This window comes from Phaseolus vulgaris, chromosome 10 (genome assembly GCF_051622355.1).
Source record: "Phaseolus vulgaris cultivar YP4 chromosome 10, ASM5162235v1, whole genome shotgun sequence".
In the NCBI taxonomy this organism is placed as follows: domain Eukaryota; kingdom Viridiplantae; phylum Streptophyta; class Magnoliopsida; order Fabales; family Fabaceae; genus Phaseolus; species Phaseolus vulgaris.
In genome coordinates, this window is record NC_143507.1 from 17,277,895 (window position 1) to 17,291,079 (window position 13,185).

The window sequence follows — 13,185 nt, forward strand, 5'->3', positions numbered from 1 at the left end:
TTTAACAATACAATTGAAAGAAGAAATACAATGAGGCATGGCATTATTTCTAAAACTAGTGGATTCAAAAATGTACAGGCCAACTTTAATATCAACTAGACCAATCCTCTCTTTGGTTTGATTGTCCTGTATAAGGCAATGAGCAGAGGAAAAAATTAAGCTGCAGTTCAGATTAAGACTTAATTTTGAAGCAGATACAAGATTGAAAGCGAATTTAGGGACAGAAAAGACATTTGTAAGATGCAATTTGCTACTAAAGATAACAGTTCCAGAAATAGTAGAAGATACATAACTGCCATTTGGTAGGCTAAGCCTAATAGGTTTAATGGTTTCATAAGAGGTAAATTCAGACAAAGAATTGCAAACATGATCAGTCGCCCCTGTATCTATAAGCCAGTAGTTCTTAGCATTGTGTAATTTATTTAAAGCATAAATGTTACCAGTTGGAGACTGTGCAGCGGTTTTGTGCGAGGGTTCCATGGTGAGGGTTCCCAAATGATTCACTTGTGCTTGGCTGGCCACGGTTCCATTTGTGTTTTGCTTGAGAATTTCAAAGAGGGCTTGATATTGCATAGTGAGGCGAAATTCACCAATTTCCTGTTCTTTCTTGCCATGCTCAGAGAAAACATCATTAGATAACAGAACATTAGTAACACTAGTTCTACCACTATAAGTTTTGTACCCGGGGGGTAACCATGCTTTTTGTAGCAGATATCTACCGTATGACCAATTTTGTTACAGTGGGTACACACTTTCTTTCCAGATTTGTGGGTCTTGTTTTCTTGATTAGGGAAGCCAATTTTGCGGAAGCAAACATTTTCAGTATGACCATTCTTTCCACAAAAGGAACAAATAACAGGAATGTTGCGACTGGAACTAACATTATTCAAAGTGGGAATTAGAAAATTACTATAGAGGTGACGCTCTTGTTGAGCCACAAGGGAAAAGATTTTGGTTATGTGGGGTATGGGTTCCATAAGCAGAACATGGGACCTTATGTTGTGATATTGATCATTTAGACCGCGAAGGAACTGCATAGCCTGATCCTCATATTTTCTTTGACTAATAGTGGAGGAAACAGAACACGAACACTTAGTCGCACAAACACAAACGGGGTTGGGTCTAAAGTTTTCCAGTTCATCCCAAATAATTTTGAGTTTAGTGAAGAATTCAGTAATAAATAAATCCCCTTGTTTCAAAGATGAAAATTCTAATTGAAGATCAGAAATTCTAGATAGATCCCCTTGTGAAAACCTAATTTTCAAATCATTCCATATATCTAAAGCAATGTCCATCCAGATGATACTCTGTCTAATGGGAGTAGATACAGAATGAACTAACCACGATACCACCATATTGTTGCACCTTTTCCAGGCAAAATGCGTAGGATCATCTTTGTCTGGACAAGGATTTGAATCCATGATGAATTCCACCTTGTTCTTTGCACTTAAGGCTGTCGTCACAGACCTACTCCATGAGTGATAATTGGTGGAGTCCAACACCGGAGAGACTAAAGGCACGACTGGGTTTTCGTTGGGGTGAAGGTAAAGAAAACTAGGTTGTCGCGCTGTAGATTTTTCGGCCTTGACTGGAAAAGGGGAAAAACGAGAAACCAGATTAGTATCAAGAACACAAGAAATCGAAGCGAAACATACCAAGATTCAGAGTGCGCAATAGAGCTCTGATACCATAATACGATATCCACTTTCAAAAGAGTGATCGGAGCTGATACAGTTGCAGTGAAAAGCAAAGGCACAAGCGGTGACGATTTAGGATCCAGAAGCACACACATATGCAGAAGAACAAACTGATATTATTATTGTGTAATTGTGTATTTACAAGCGTGTGAGAAAAATAGAAAAAGGAACATTCAGATAATAGAATTCGGCCCTAGTTAGCAGTACAAAAAAAAAGCCTGAAAAGCCCAATACCCAACAAAAAATAAAAAGAAGAAAAACCTATATGACAGTAATATTAACACCTGTGAGGATTGATCCGATCGGTCATCGGTAGTCGATGACGTCAGCATCAGAGAACCACGTGGACCCCTCGCAGGGTGACACGTGGACCAGGTGGCAGAGAGGTAGGGGGACGATCGCCAAGAGAGGTGATCGATGGTCAGTAACCAAGTTACCACCGACAGATCAGGCGGCAGAGAGGTCGGGGGATAGATCACCCAGAATGGTGATCGGTGGTCAGTAGCCAAGTGACCACCAGCAGACCAGTTCCCAGACTCGCGCCTGGAGGCAGAGCGCGAGTAGCGAATAAACACTGATCAGTCATCGGGTGTATTGTCATCGGGGTCTCGTGTTACACGCAGTTAAACTGGGACTAAGGTTCCCAGCGAGAGCGTTACGCATGGACCTCGCATGAGCACACCTAAAGGAATCATGCACGAGAGTGGCCTGAGGGAACTAGTAAGCCAGTCGGTGATTGGTGATTCCCTCAACCCATTACGTGCGTGTCATCCAGAAGGGTAAGTCGCCTACACAGAGAGTAACGTTCGGTGAGTGTGCCTAGACCAGCCACACCCGACGCCCACTCCTAAGAGTGTGTAATTTACCCAGATAAGGGAAGCATCCTAAGTTACTCCGCAAGGGCGTAGCTTAGGCAGACAAAGAGAGGCGCTAGAGCCCTTCCAGTAAGTGACACGTGTGTGGTTAGATGTGAGTTGCAGGCCTCCCCGTGTCACCATCTGAGAGGGGTGCGGTCCAGACAAAAGAGCACTCCGTACCGCTAAAGGTACAGATAGGCGCAGCCAAGCGCAGACATGCGCAGACTCTCACGCTCCCCATTGCTGATTCTGAAGGTACACTTTCTCTGAAAAGCATGACAGGGTTCTGACACATGCCAGAAAAGCATAACAGAATTCTGTTATGCCCAGAAGCAGGGAAAGAGAGATAAAAGGCAGAATCAGAGGGAGAGTGAGGGGGGATAGAGGAAAAACAGAGTGCAAGTTTTTCTCACACACACATTTTTACTAAGTTTCCAGTTTCTGGTGGTTCTGTTGAACTAACTTGATCGTCGGAGTTCAAACGGCCGCTAGAGGCGCCGTCTGTGTATTTTGCAGGTCACATCTTGAAGCCATCTGAGAGAGAGAGTTCAGAAGGTGATTCTTCAGGAGACGCAGTCGCGAAGACAGGGCAGAAAGTGTTACGAAGCGATTCACCCACGTTCAAGTTGCCGGCAGGATCATTTGGCGCCCACCGTGGGGCCCGAGTGAATCGTTGTCCCATATATACCACAGTTTTAAAGCTCACCAGAGTTTTGTCAGTTTCTCTGATAGAGAAGATGCCTAGAAACAGACAACCATCACCTGCGCCATCTGCTGATGAAGGAGCTGTGACAATGACGCAGGTCCTGGAAATGGTGCGCACGCTGCAGGATAACGCTGCAGCGTCGAAAGTCGAACAAGAAAGGATGCAGACGGAGTTGGCTGCGTCGCAAAGCAGGAACGACGAACTGAATCGTGTCAACGAAGAGTTGAGAAGAACGCTGCAGGCGCAGAGGGAGCACGTTGTTGACGAAAGGGTGTCTAGGCAGCCTTCACCTCCAAGGGCATTTCCCATGCCATTCTCCCCTGAGATTATGGGAACCATGGTGCCTTCCAACCTGGTGGGGGTAAAAGCGTCGTTCAAAGGGGTAGAAGACCCGGAGGCGCATCTGACGGCATTCCACACCCAGATGATGTTGTCTGGGGGCTCAGACGCTGTTATGAGAACAGTTTGAAGCAAAAAAGAAGTGTGTGCCATGTCACCACAAAACCACCACCAGGCGTGCGCGAAGAGCGATTGGCGGTCAGGGAGACACAAGGCGCTCAGAGGACGGAGAACGCTGCGGTGGGGGGCTCCCAGGTGGCCCAAGTCGAGGAAGAGGAGGAAGGCACGATCACTCCTCGCGAGTCAGGGATCGCGAGAGCGGTCATTGCCAGTGAGAGGAGGCCCCACCCAGCTGAAGGATGGGTCGAGGTGGACATCAGGGGAAGAAAATTCAAGTTGGGGGGATCCCTCATTGAAGAAAAGCGAAGGCTGATCATGGGTGTGATTGAGAAGCACATGAATGCCTTTGCATGGTCATCATCCGACATGCCAGGAATCGACCCCGACTTCCTCTGCCATCGCCTATCAATGGACCCCATGGTTCGACCGGTGCGGCAGAGAAGAAGGAAATTCAACGAGGAGAAGAGGAAGGTGATCCACGACGAAGCGCAGAAGCTCCTTGTCGCAGGGCATATCAGAGAAATCCAGTACCCCGAGTGGCTAGCGAATGTGGTACTGGTGCGGAAGGCAAGCGGCAAGTGGAGAATGTGCGTGGACTTCACTGACCTCAATAAGGCGTGCCCCAAGGATTCTTACCCCTTACCCAATATAGATGCTTTAGTCGATAGCGCCTCGGGGGGAAAGCTACTCAGCTTCTTGGACGCTTTCTTAGGGTATAATCAGATCAGGATGCACCCAATGGACGAATGCAAGATCGCATTTATGACGGAACGGTCTTGCTACTGCTACAAGGTCATGCCATTTGGGTTGAAGAATGCGGGGGCTACCTACCAGCGGCTCATGGATAGGGTGCTCTCGCCCATGCTGGGAAGGAACGTACACGCCTATGTAGATGACATGGTGGTTACGTCCCAAGAGAAGAAGCATCATGCAGCTGATCTGGAAGAGCTATTCACCACCATTGCCAAGTATAGGCTGAAGCTCAACCCTGAGAAATGCATATTCGGTGTAGAGGCTGGGAGGTTCTTGGGTTTCCTCTTGACAGAGCGAGGAATCGAAGCTAACCCGGAGAAGTGTGCGGCGATCGTGGCGATGAGGAGCCCAACGACGGTGAAGGAGGTGCAGCAGCTCACCGGTCGCTTGGCAGCACTGTCCCGGTTTATGTCTGCTGGTGGGGAGAAAGGTCACCCATACTTCCAGTGTCTCAAGCGCAACAGCAGATTTCTCTGGACGCAGGAGTGCGAGGAGGCCTTCATTAAGTTGAAGGGATATCTGGCAAGCCCACCAGTCTTGCGAAAGCCCCAGGTAGGCATCCCTCTCCGTCTATACATTGTTGTTACGGAGAGGGCAGTCAGTTCAGTCCTGGTGCAAGAGCAGGACCAGGCCCAGAGGCCTGTTTACTTCGTAAGTAAGGTGCTGCAAGGCCCTGAAACCAGGTACCAGGCCCTCGAGAAGGCTGCTCTAGCGGTGGTATTCTCGGTCAGAAGACTCAGGCATTATTTCCACAGCTTCACAGTGGTGGTGATGACTGATCTGCCTATCCAGAACGTATTGAAGAAACCTGATGTGGCAGGAAGGATGGTCAAGTGGGCAGTAGAATTGTCGGAATTCGATATTCAGTACGAGCCCCGAGGACCGATCAAGGGGCAGGTGTTCGCGGACTTCGTAGTCGAGCTATCATCCATCGCGACACCTGCAGAAAGGCTAGATTTCCGATGGGTGTTATCGGTGGATGGCTCCTCTAATCAGCAGGGAAGCGGCGCTGGGGTCATCCTGGAAGGGCCAAACGGAGTACTGATCGAGCAGTCCCTCCGTTTCGCCTTCAAAGCTAGCAACAATCAGGCGGAGTACGAGGCCCTGATCGCGGGAATGTTGCTAGCAAGGGAAATGGGAGCAAGAAATCTGCTGGCCAAGAGCGATTCGTTACTGGTCACCGGGCAGGTTACCGGGGAGTTCCAAGCAAAGGACCCCCAGATGGCAGCCTACCTGGAGTATGTGCAGCTCCTGAAGACGTCTTTCGCCGAGTTTGAGTTAGTGCATGTACCAAGAGAGCAGAACGCCCGAGCAGACCTGCTTGCCAAGCTGGCCAGCTCAGGCAAAGGGGGGAAGCAGAGGACTGTCATTCAGGAGACCCTGAAGGTGCCGCGCGCGTTTGTATCAGACAACCAGGTGCTTCATGTATACAAGTCAATGGAGCGTCTAACGATCGGTCATCGGTCGTTGGCTCAAGACACGCTGAGAGCGCCGAGGGTGAGATCGCGACCCTCAAAGATCGGTGAGTCGATGGAGGTCCACGCGGAGAAGGAACCCCACACCTGGATGACGCCATACCGGCTATACTTAGAAGATGGTGTACTCCCGCTCGATCTGGCAGAGGCAAAAAGAATAAAAAGGGGTTCAAGTAAGTTTACTCTCATAGATGGAAGCCTGTTTAGATTTGGATTTTCTCACCCTGTGCAGATCTGTGTACACGGCGAGCAATGCACCAGACTCATGTCTGAGCTGCACGAGGGGGTGTGCGGAAGCCATGTAGGTGGTCGCGCTTTGGCAAGTAGAGTACTCCGCGCGGGGTACTACTGGCCAAAGCTGAAGGAAGATTGCATAAGGTTTGCTCAGCGATGCAAACAATGTCAGCTGCATGCAGATTGGCACAAGGCACCCCCTGAGGAGTTGAGGTCCATCCATAGCCCGTGGCCATTCCATACATGGGGGATTGACATCCTAGGACCTTTTCCCCTGGCGACAAGGCAGATGAAGTTCCTCGTTGTGGCCATCGAATATTTCACTAAGTGGGTGGAGGCAGAGCCAGTTGCACACATCACCGCACAGAAAGTCGAACACTTCGTCTGGAAGAACATTGTCTGCCGCTTCGGAATACCCAAGAGGCTGGTTTCCGACAATGGCACCCAGTTCACCAGTCATCAGTTGAGGAAGATGTGTGAAGAGCTAAAGATACAACAGGTTTTCGCATCAGTGGAGCACCCACAAACAAATGGGCAGGTGGAGTCAGCAAATCGAGTGCTGCTCAGGGGGCTGAAGCGAAGGCTAGACAAGGCCAAAGGAGGCTGGGCAGAGGAGGTCCCCAGAATTGTGTGGTCTTACCACACCACCCCACAGTCCAGCACCCATGAGACACCCTTCAGCCTTGTCTATGGGACAGACGCCATGATTCCTGTAGAGATACAGGAAAGCTCCCCCAGATTCTTGAACTTCGTTGCTGAAGAGTCCAATGAAGAGCGTAAGGTGAATCTAGATCTGCTAGACGAAGTGCGAGAGGAGGCCAGAGTCAGTGCTGAAGCCGTGAAGAGAAGGGTAGAGCGGAGGCACAACTCTAAAGTGAGGCCCAGGCGCTTCCAGGAAGGTGATCTGGTGATGAGAAAGGCGCATCAGAATGACATGCAGAATAAGTTATCCCCGAAGTGGACAGGCCCGTACAGAGTGGTGGAGACATTAGAGAACGGAGCCTATCGCCTAGAGACTTTGGAAGGAGGAGCAATCCCCAGAACGTGGAACGCCACCCATTTAAAATTTTATTTCAGTTAAAATTGTACAGTAATGGCATTCCCACGCTAAAAGATACATGCTTTGTACGTGGTGGAAACGGTTGAACAGACAAGGGGGCACTCTTTTCCCTAAGGAGGGTTTTTAACGAGGCCACCCAATTAAAGAAAAATTCCAGCATATAAAGCGTGCTCAAGTATTAAAGTTAAAATCCTCCTTGCCCCAGGTGCAAGTGCAGGTGATTGGTTAGGCCCTACTTGCCCTAGGCGCAAGTACTGGCACCGATCTAAGTCTTCCTCACCCCAGGTGTGAGCGCAAGCAGTTAAAGGTTTGAAAAGCCAGGGGTGCTAGTAAGACCAAGGGAGGGAAAGGAAAGGTTTTGACAAAACGTCCTTACCCACTTGGCATACACCAATATTGGCCCAGTAAGATTCTTAGTCCGAAACCCTTCTCACCCCAGGAGTGAGGCAGGGAATGAGCGACTCAACTCGCCAAAGGGTGATGACCTCGGGGAAAGGGAAAGGGGTTAGCGAGAAACACTTCCTTTTCCCAAGACGAGGCCTCACTTTGAGCGATCGATGTCAAGGTCCTTTATGCACTTAGCGCTAGAGCGACAGAGAAAGCTAAGTAAGGACTAAAGAGCGATCACTGATGAGTTGTCGGTAACTGGCTAGTAGTACAAAGCAGCGCACGAGGACTGTTAAACACCAAGCTGAGGGAATAGCCAGTCGAGAGAAGCAGATCGCGCTAAGCCTGAGTTGGTTAACACTTAGTCGTGCGCAAAGAGTAAGAGAAGCAGATCGCGCTAAGCCCAAGCTGGTTAACACTTAGTCGTGTGCGAAAGGAAAGGTAAAGCCCAAGATCGCGCTGAACCTAAACTAGCTAACAGTTAGTCGCGCACATAAAGATAAGTGAAGTCCAAAGAAAATACAAAGAGAAATTGAGCAATTGAAACCAAGGTATATCACCAGAGATGTTCATACAATTGTCAGTTACAAAGAGTTGAATAGTGCAGAAACATAAGGTTACAAGATGAAACTTTGTACAGAAGAAGTCAAAATTACAAAAAGGAAGAGATTCAGGGAGTAGGAGGCCTAAGTTTTCCATCTACCACCGAGTGATGAATGCTGAATTGCGCAAGGTCCAGTTCTGGGAGGACGCAGCGGACTTGCTCGAGCGCCAGCTCGAATCCATCAATGAGGGAATCGGCGCCCACGTTCATCAAGTCCTCTTTCTCCGCCTCCAGACTTCGCCTCGAAGCCTCTGCAGCATCCCTCTGCGTGGTAAGGGTAGCAAGGGAGGAGGCAGCCTCAGACAGCTTGCCCACTGCCTCCTCAAGCATCTTTTCGGCAGCAGCAGTTGCATCCTTGGCGGCCTTGAGCATGTCCACCCGCTGAGAATCCTGTTGGCGTAGGGAGGCGTTCTCAGCCTGTAACTCCTCCACCATCTGACTCCGTTCGAGCAAAGAAGAATTCTCAGCCTGTAGCTCTGCCACCTTGCAGTCCAGAGGACCAACAGTCTGCCCCATCAAGATCTCCATCTTGATGGTCTCCTGGACCTGCAGCAAGTACTCTCTCCTGGCCTTCTCCACCATGCCTCGCATCAGCTCAACAGACCCCTGAGCGGCTTCAAGGTCACTGTGCAGCGACTCATTGTCGTGCTCAAGTTCCTTCACCCTTTTTTCCAGGGCTTTCTGCTTGCGATGCCGGGTGGAGAACTCCAGCGAGAGCACCACCTGCTTGGCAAGGTGTGCGTCTATCTCCTCCTCGCTCCAGTCGACGAGCTCCCCATTGCTGATGTGCTGTCGCACCATGGAGATAACTCTGCTGAAGTTCTCATGGTTGGCTCCAGTGTTGCTTGGGCGCGAGCCAGACCCACCATGTTCAGCATTGGCGGTGGAGATTGTTATTGGAGGCGGGGCACACTCGTTTTGAGCAGAAACACCCCCAGCAGGGTGAGCGGATGGACCAGGTGATTGGCCTGCTGGGGGGGAAGTTGGCGGTTGAGAGATTGGGGGCGATTTTTGGCCAGGAGAAGGTGGGCATGCGGGCTCTGGGGCAGGTCGAGTAGAGGGAGAGGGAGGTGGTGAACCTTCCTCTACCTCTACCACCTCTATCCCTCCAGGCTGGAGAGATGAGACCCCCTCAACCACTGCTTTCTTCCTCTGGCGGTGAATGAGGGGGGAGCCTGAGCTTTCCTCTTCCACTGAGGCAGCAGCAGCAGCAGGTACCAGCGAAGAAGCCTTCACCAGTCTTTTCCTTTTCTTCCCTTGCTCGGGGCCTTCGGCTGGCGCGACCGAGAGCGGAGGGGCTTCGATTGGCTCAGTGGTGGAAGAGGAAGAGCCAGTCCCTTTGGCCGCTCGGCGTTTAGCGAGCTCCAACACCGCCAACCTCCTATCTTTCCCTGACATTGAATCTGCATAGGCAAGAAAGAGGAAAATTAGACAGCTAAGAGACGCAAGCAAGGTGAAAAGTATAAGAGCATGCATGAGGAGGTATAAATGTCCTAAGGGGCGGCAGAGAAAGAACTACCTATATATTTCTTCAGGGAAACCACATCAAACTCATCCTTGATGAGGCGAGCGGAGTCATACTTAGCCCCCAGGAGCAGCCCACACAGCTCGCGCTCGTAGGGGGCCATGGTCTCGAGGTCCTTGGGTTTTTTAAATTGAACCTGGGGAACCCAGTAGAGGGGGTACCCCTCGAGCAGATGAGGGCTTTGTGGGGTGGCGGATATCATATAAAATCTGCCCTTCCAGTCTTTGAAGGACTGCTGGTACAGGCCCAGAAGCACTCGTCCAGCAACCCCGTTCAGGCTGACCCAAAACCTATCCCCTGGTTTCTTCGCCTCAAAGAAGTAAAGGAACACCTCCACCGAGGCGTTGTGCCCAAAGTGGTTGCACAGGATCTGAAACGCCCGGATGAAGGCCCAGGCGTTGGGGTGGAGTTGGCAGGGCGCGACGTTCAACTCCATCATCAGCTCTTTCTCGAAGAAGGTGAAGGGGAGTCGCAGCTTCAACCTTTTGAAGATCGCGGAGTAAACAAAAACGAAGGGCACCCCATTGGTGGCCCTGTCGTCAGCGCAAATGGGCATCCCTCGGGGAGGGATGCGGACTCGGATGTGGAAGTCGTTTTCCCTGTCTATGGAACACGAGGGTTCGTCCGGGTCGTGGCTCAGAAGCGAGTTAAGATGGTCCTCAGGTAGCAAGATGGACGTTTCAGATAGCAACGCCAGAGGGGCCCAGTCATAGACCTTGGCGTTGTCATGGAATGAGGTGACAACAGGCGGTGGCGAAGCTGGTGCACTCGCGGAGGGCTGTGCACCAGAAGAAGAGGCAATGACACGAGCGGTCTGCTTCAAGCGAGCCATCGAGAGATAGCTGCAATGGAGGAAAACGAAGGGTCAGAAATAGAAAGGGAGAGAGTAATGGATGGTTCGGTGAAAAACAGAGAGAGGGAATGAGGAAGAAATGCCCAGGTAAAGGGGAAAGAAGGGGAGGCAGAAGTTAAAGCGGAAACACGAGAAAAACCCTAGCGCGGGTTGAGAAGAAGAAAAACAGGGAAGATGGATGCATGATAACTAGAATGATAAATGCAATCGGTAAAGATGACCAAAAAGGGGCCAGGGAAAAGAAAAACCATACCTTTGAATGATCGTAAGAGTTTAGGATCACAGAGAATTTGAAGAAAGATGGGTGCGCAGAAGAGAAGTTCGCAGAGAGTCTGGGAGTCAAATGAAGAAGATGAAGGAACAGTGGAAGGGCGCGCCAATTTGAACGAAAGAAGCGCTAGCGACGCACAGCGCTGGCCGTTGATGGGGCCACGTGTCGCGAGATTAAGAGAGGGAGTCCAAACGTTAAAGAAGCAGCACGTAAGGTGGCACGTGAGGCGGCCCCACTTGCCACGTGGACTGAAGGCCCGACCACTTAGTCTCTTCGCTGAGAACGAGTTCTCGACTCGAGACTGGGGGGCTTGTGATCCGATCGGTCATCGGTAGTCGATGACGTCAGCATCAGAGAACCACGTGGACCCCTCGCAGGGTGACACGTGGACCAGGTGGCAGAGAGGTAGGGGGACGATCGCCAAGAGAGGTGATCGATGGTCAGTAACCAAGTGACCACCAGCAGACCAGTTCCCAGACTCGCGCCTGGAGGCAGAAAGCGAGTAGCGAATAAACATTGATCAGTCATCGGGTGTATTGTCATCGGGGTCTCGTGTTACACGCAGTTAAACTGGGACTAAGGTTCCCAGCGAGAGCGTTACGCATGGACCTCGCATGAGCACACCTCAAGGAATCATGCACGAGAGTGGCCTGAGGGAACTAGTAAGCCAGTCGGTGATTGGTGATTCCCTCAACCCATTACGTGCGTGTCATCCAGAAGGGTAAGTCGCCTACACAGAGAGTAACGTTCGGTGAGTGTGCCTAGACCAGCCACACCCGACGCCCACTCCTAAGAGTGTGCAATTTACCCAGATAAGGGAAGCATCCTAAGTTACTCCGCAAGGGCGTAGCTTAGGCAGACAAAGAGAGGCGCTAGAGCCCTTCCAGTAAGTGACACGTGTGTGGTTAGATGTGAGTTGCAGGCCTCCCCGTGTCACCATCTGAGAGGGGTGCGGTCCAGACAAAAGAGCACTCCGTACCGGTACAGACAGGCGCAGCCAAGCGCAGACATGCGCAGACTCTCACGCTCCCCATTGCTGATTCTGAAGGTACACTTTCTCTGAAAAGCATGACAGGGTTCTGACACATGCCAGTAAAGCATAACAGAATTCTGTTATGCCCAGAAGCAGGGAAAGAGAGATAAAAGGCAGAATCAGAGGGAGAGTGAGGGGGGATAGAGGAAAAACAGAGTGCAAGTTTTTCTCACACACACATTTTTACTAAGTTTCCAGTTTCTGGTGGTTCTGTTGAACTAACTTGATCGTCGGAGTGCAAACGGCCGCTAGAGGCGCCGTCTGTGTATTTTGCAGGTCACATCTTGAAGCCATCTGAGAGAGAGAGTTCAGAAGGTGATTCTTCAGGAGACGCAGTCGCGAAGACAGGGCAGAAAGTGTTACGAAGCGATTCACCCACGTTCAAGTTGCCGGCAGGATCAAGGATAATTCATGCGATATATACATGGATATCTATTCTATTTTAAATATTAATCCTCCCATGGCAGGTACAAACCAATCATCTGATACCATTCAATTCGAGTACCTGGAAAATTATCAACACCAAATACAATATCTAAAATATAAAGGACACAGAGAGTACACACAAAAATTATACCGGTTCACCTAATCACAGGACTACGTCTAGTCCCCTTAAACAAACCCCTTAAGAGCATTCACCAACACAAGTATTCTACAGCTCTCCAGGTAACTAGTCTTATCTCCCCCTAAGACTAAGACCTCACGTTAAGTGAGAAACACTCTCAATTAGGGAGCAACAATGAAAGCACACAGGGTTATTTTCACACAGTGAAGGATTTATAATGTAAGGTTCACTCCCCAAAGTATAAGTGATCTAAACAACAAATATGAAATATATAGAGTAAGACCATGCACACTAAATATTTTGATTTCATTGCATGTTCGTCGGTTCTTTTGCATTTGTCTTCTTCAAGTTCAAGGTCTTTATATAGCTTTCAGATTATGACCATTGAAGCTTTTGAATTCTTCTCTTGTTCACATAGTCGTTTGATGTCGGATATGAAGTTCTTTAATATGATTAATCTTTTCATGTTTTGGACTTTTAATGTAATTTGAATTGTTTATTTTCTTTGTCCAAACGTGAATGTTCATACTTCAATATTGTAATTTTGGATATGTAATATCATATAATTCATTGTTGTGTATTGTTCATCATCTTCTTCTCTTTGGACATTGTACCGTCCCGTTCCCGGGCGTTGACCAAAGGTCAGAGTCAATGCATGATGGGACCCCTCAAGGGACCCAAGGAAGAGAAGTCAACAGGTTGACCA

The 13,185-nt window shown here is 49.6% G+C and overlaps 1 protein-coding gene across 1 annotated transcript in view; it reads right to left on the bottom strand.

Moving 5' to 3' along the window:
- The window catches only part of LOC150024668 (uncharacterized), a 34,561-nt gene extending 25,813 nt beyond the window's left edge, over window positions 1–8,748 (bottom strand). Inside the window, exons 1-3 of the mRNA XM_090296082.1 lie at window positions 8,673–8,748; window positions 666–1,588; window positions 77–606 (exon numbers count right to left, since the gene is read on the bottom strand). Coding sequence (XP_090152208.1) covers window positions 77–606; window positions 666–1,588; window positions 8,673–8,748 — 1,529 coding nt within the window. The remainder of the gene's footprint in view (window positions 1–76; window positions 607–665; window positions 1,589–8,672) is intronic.
- Window positions 8,749–13,185: the final 4,437 nt, after the last annotated feature.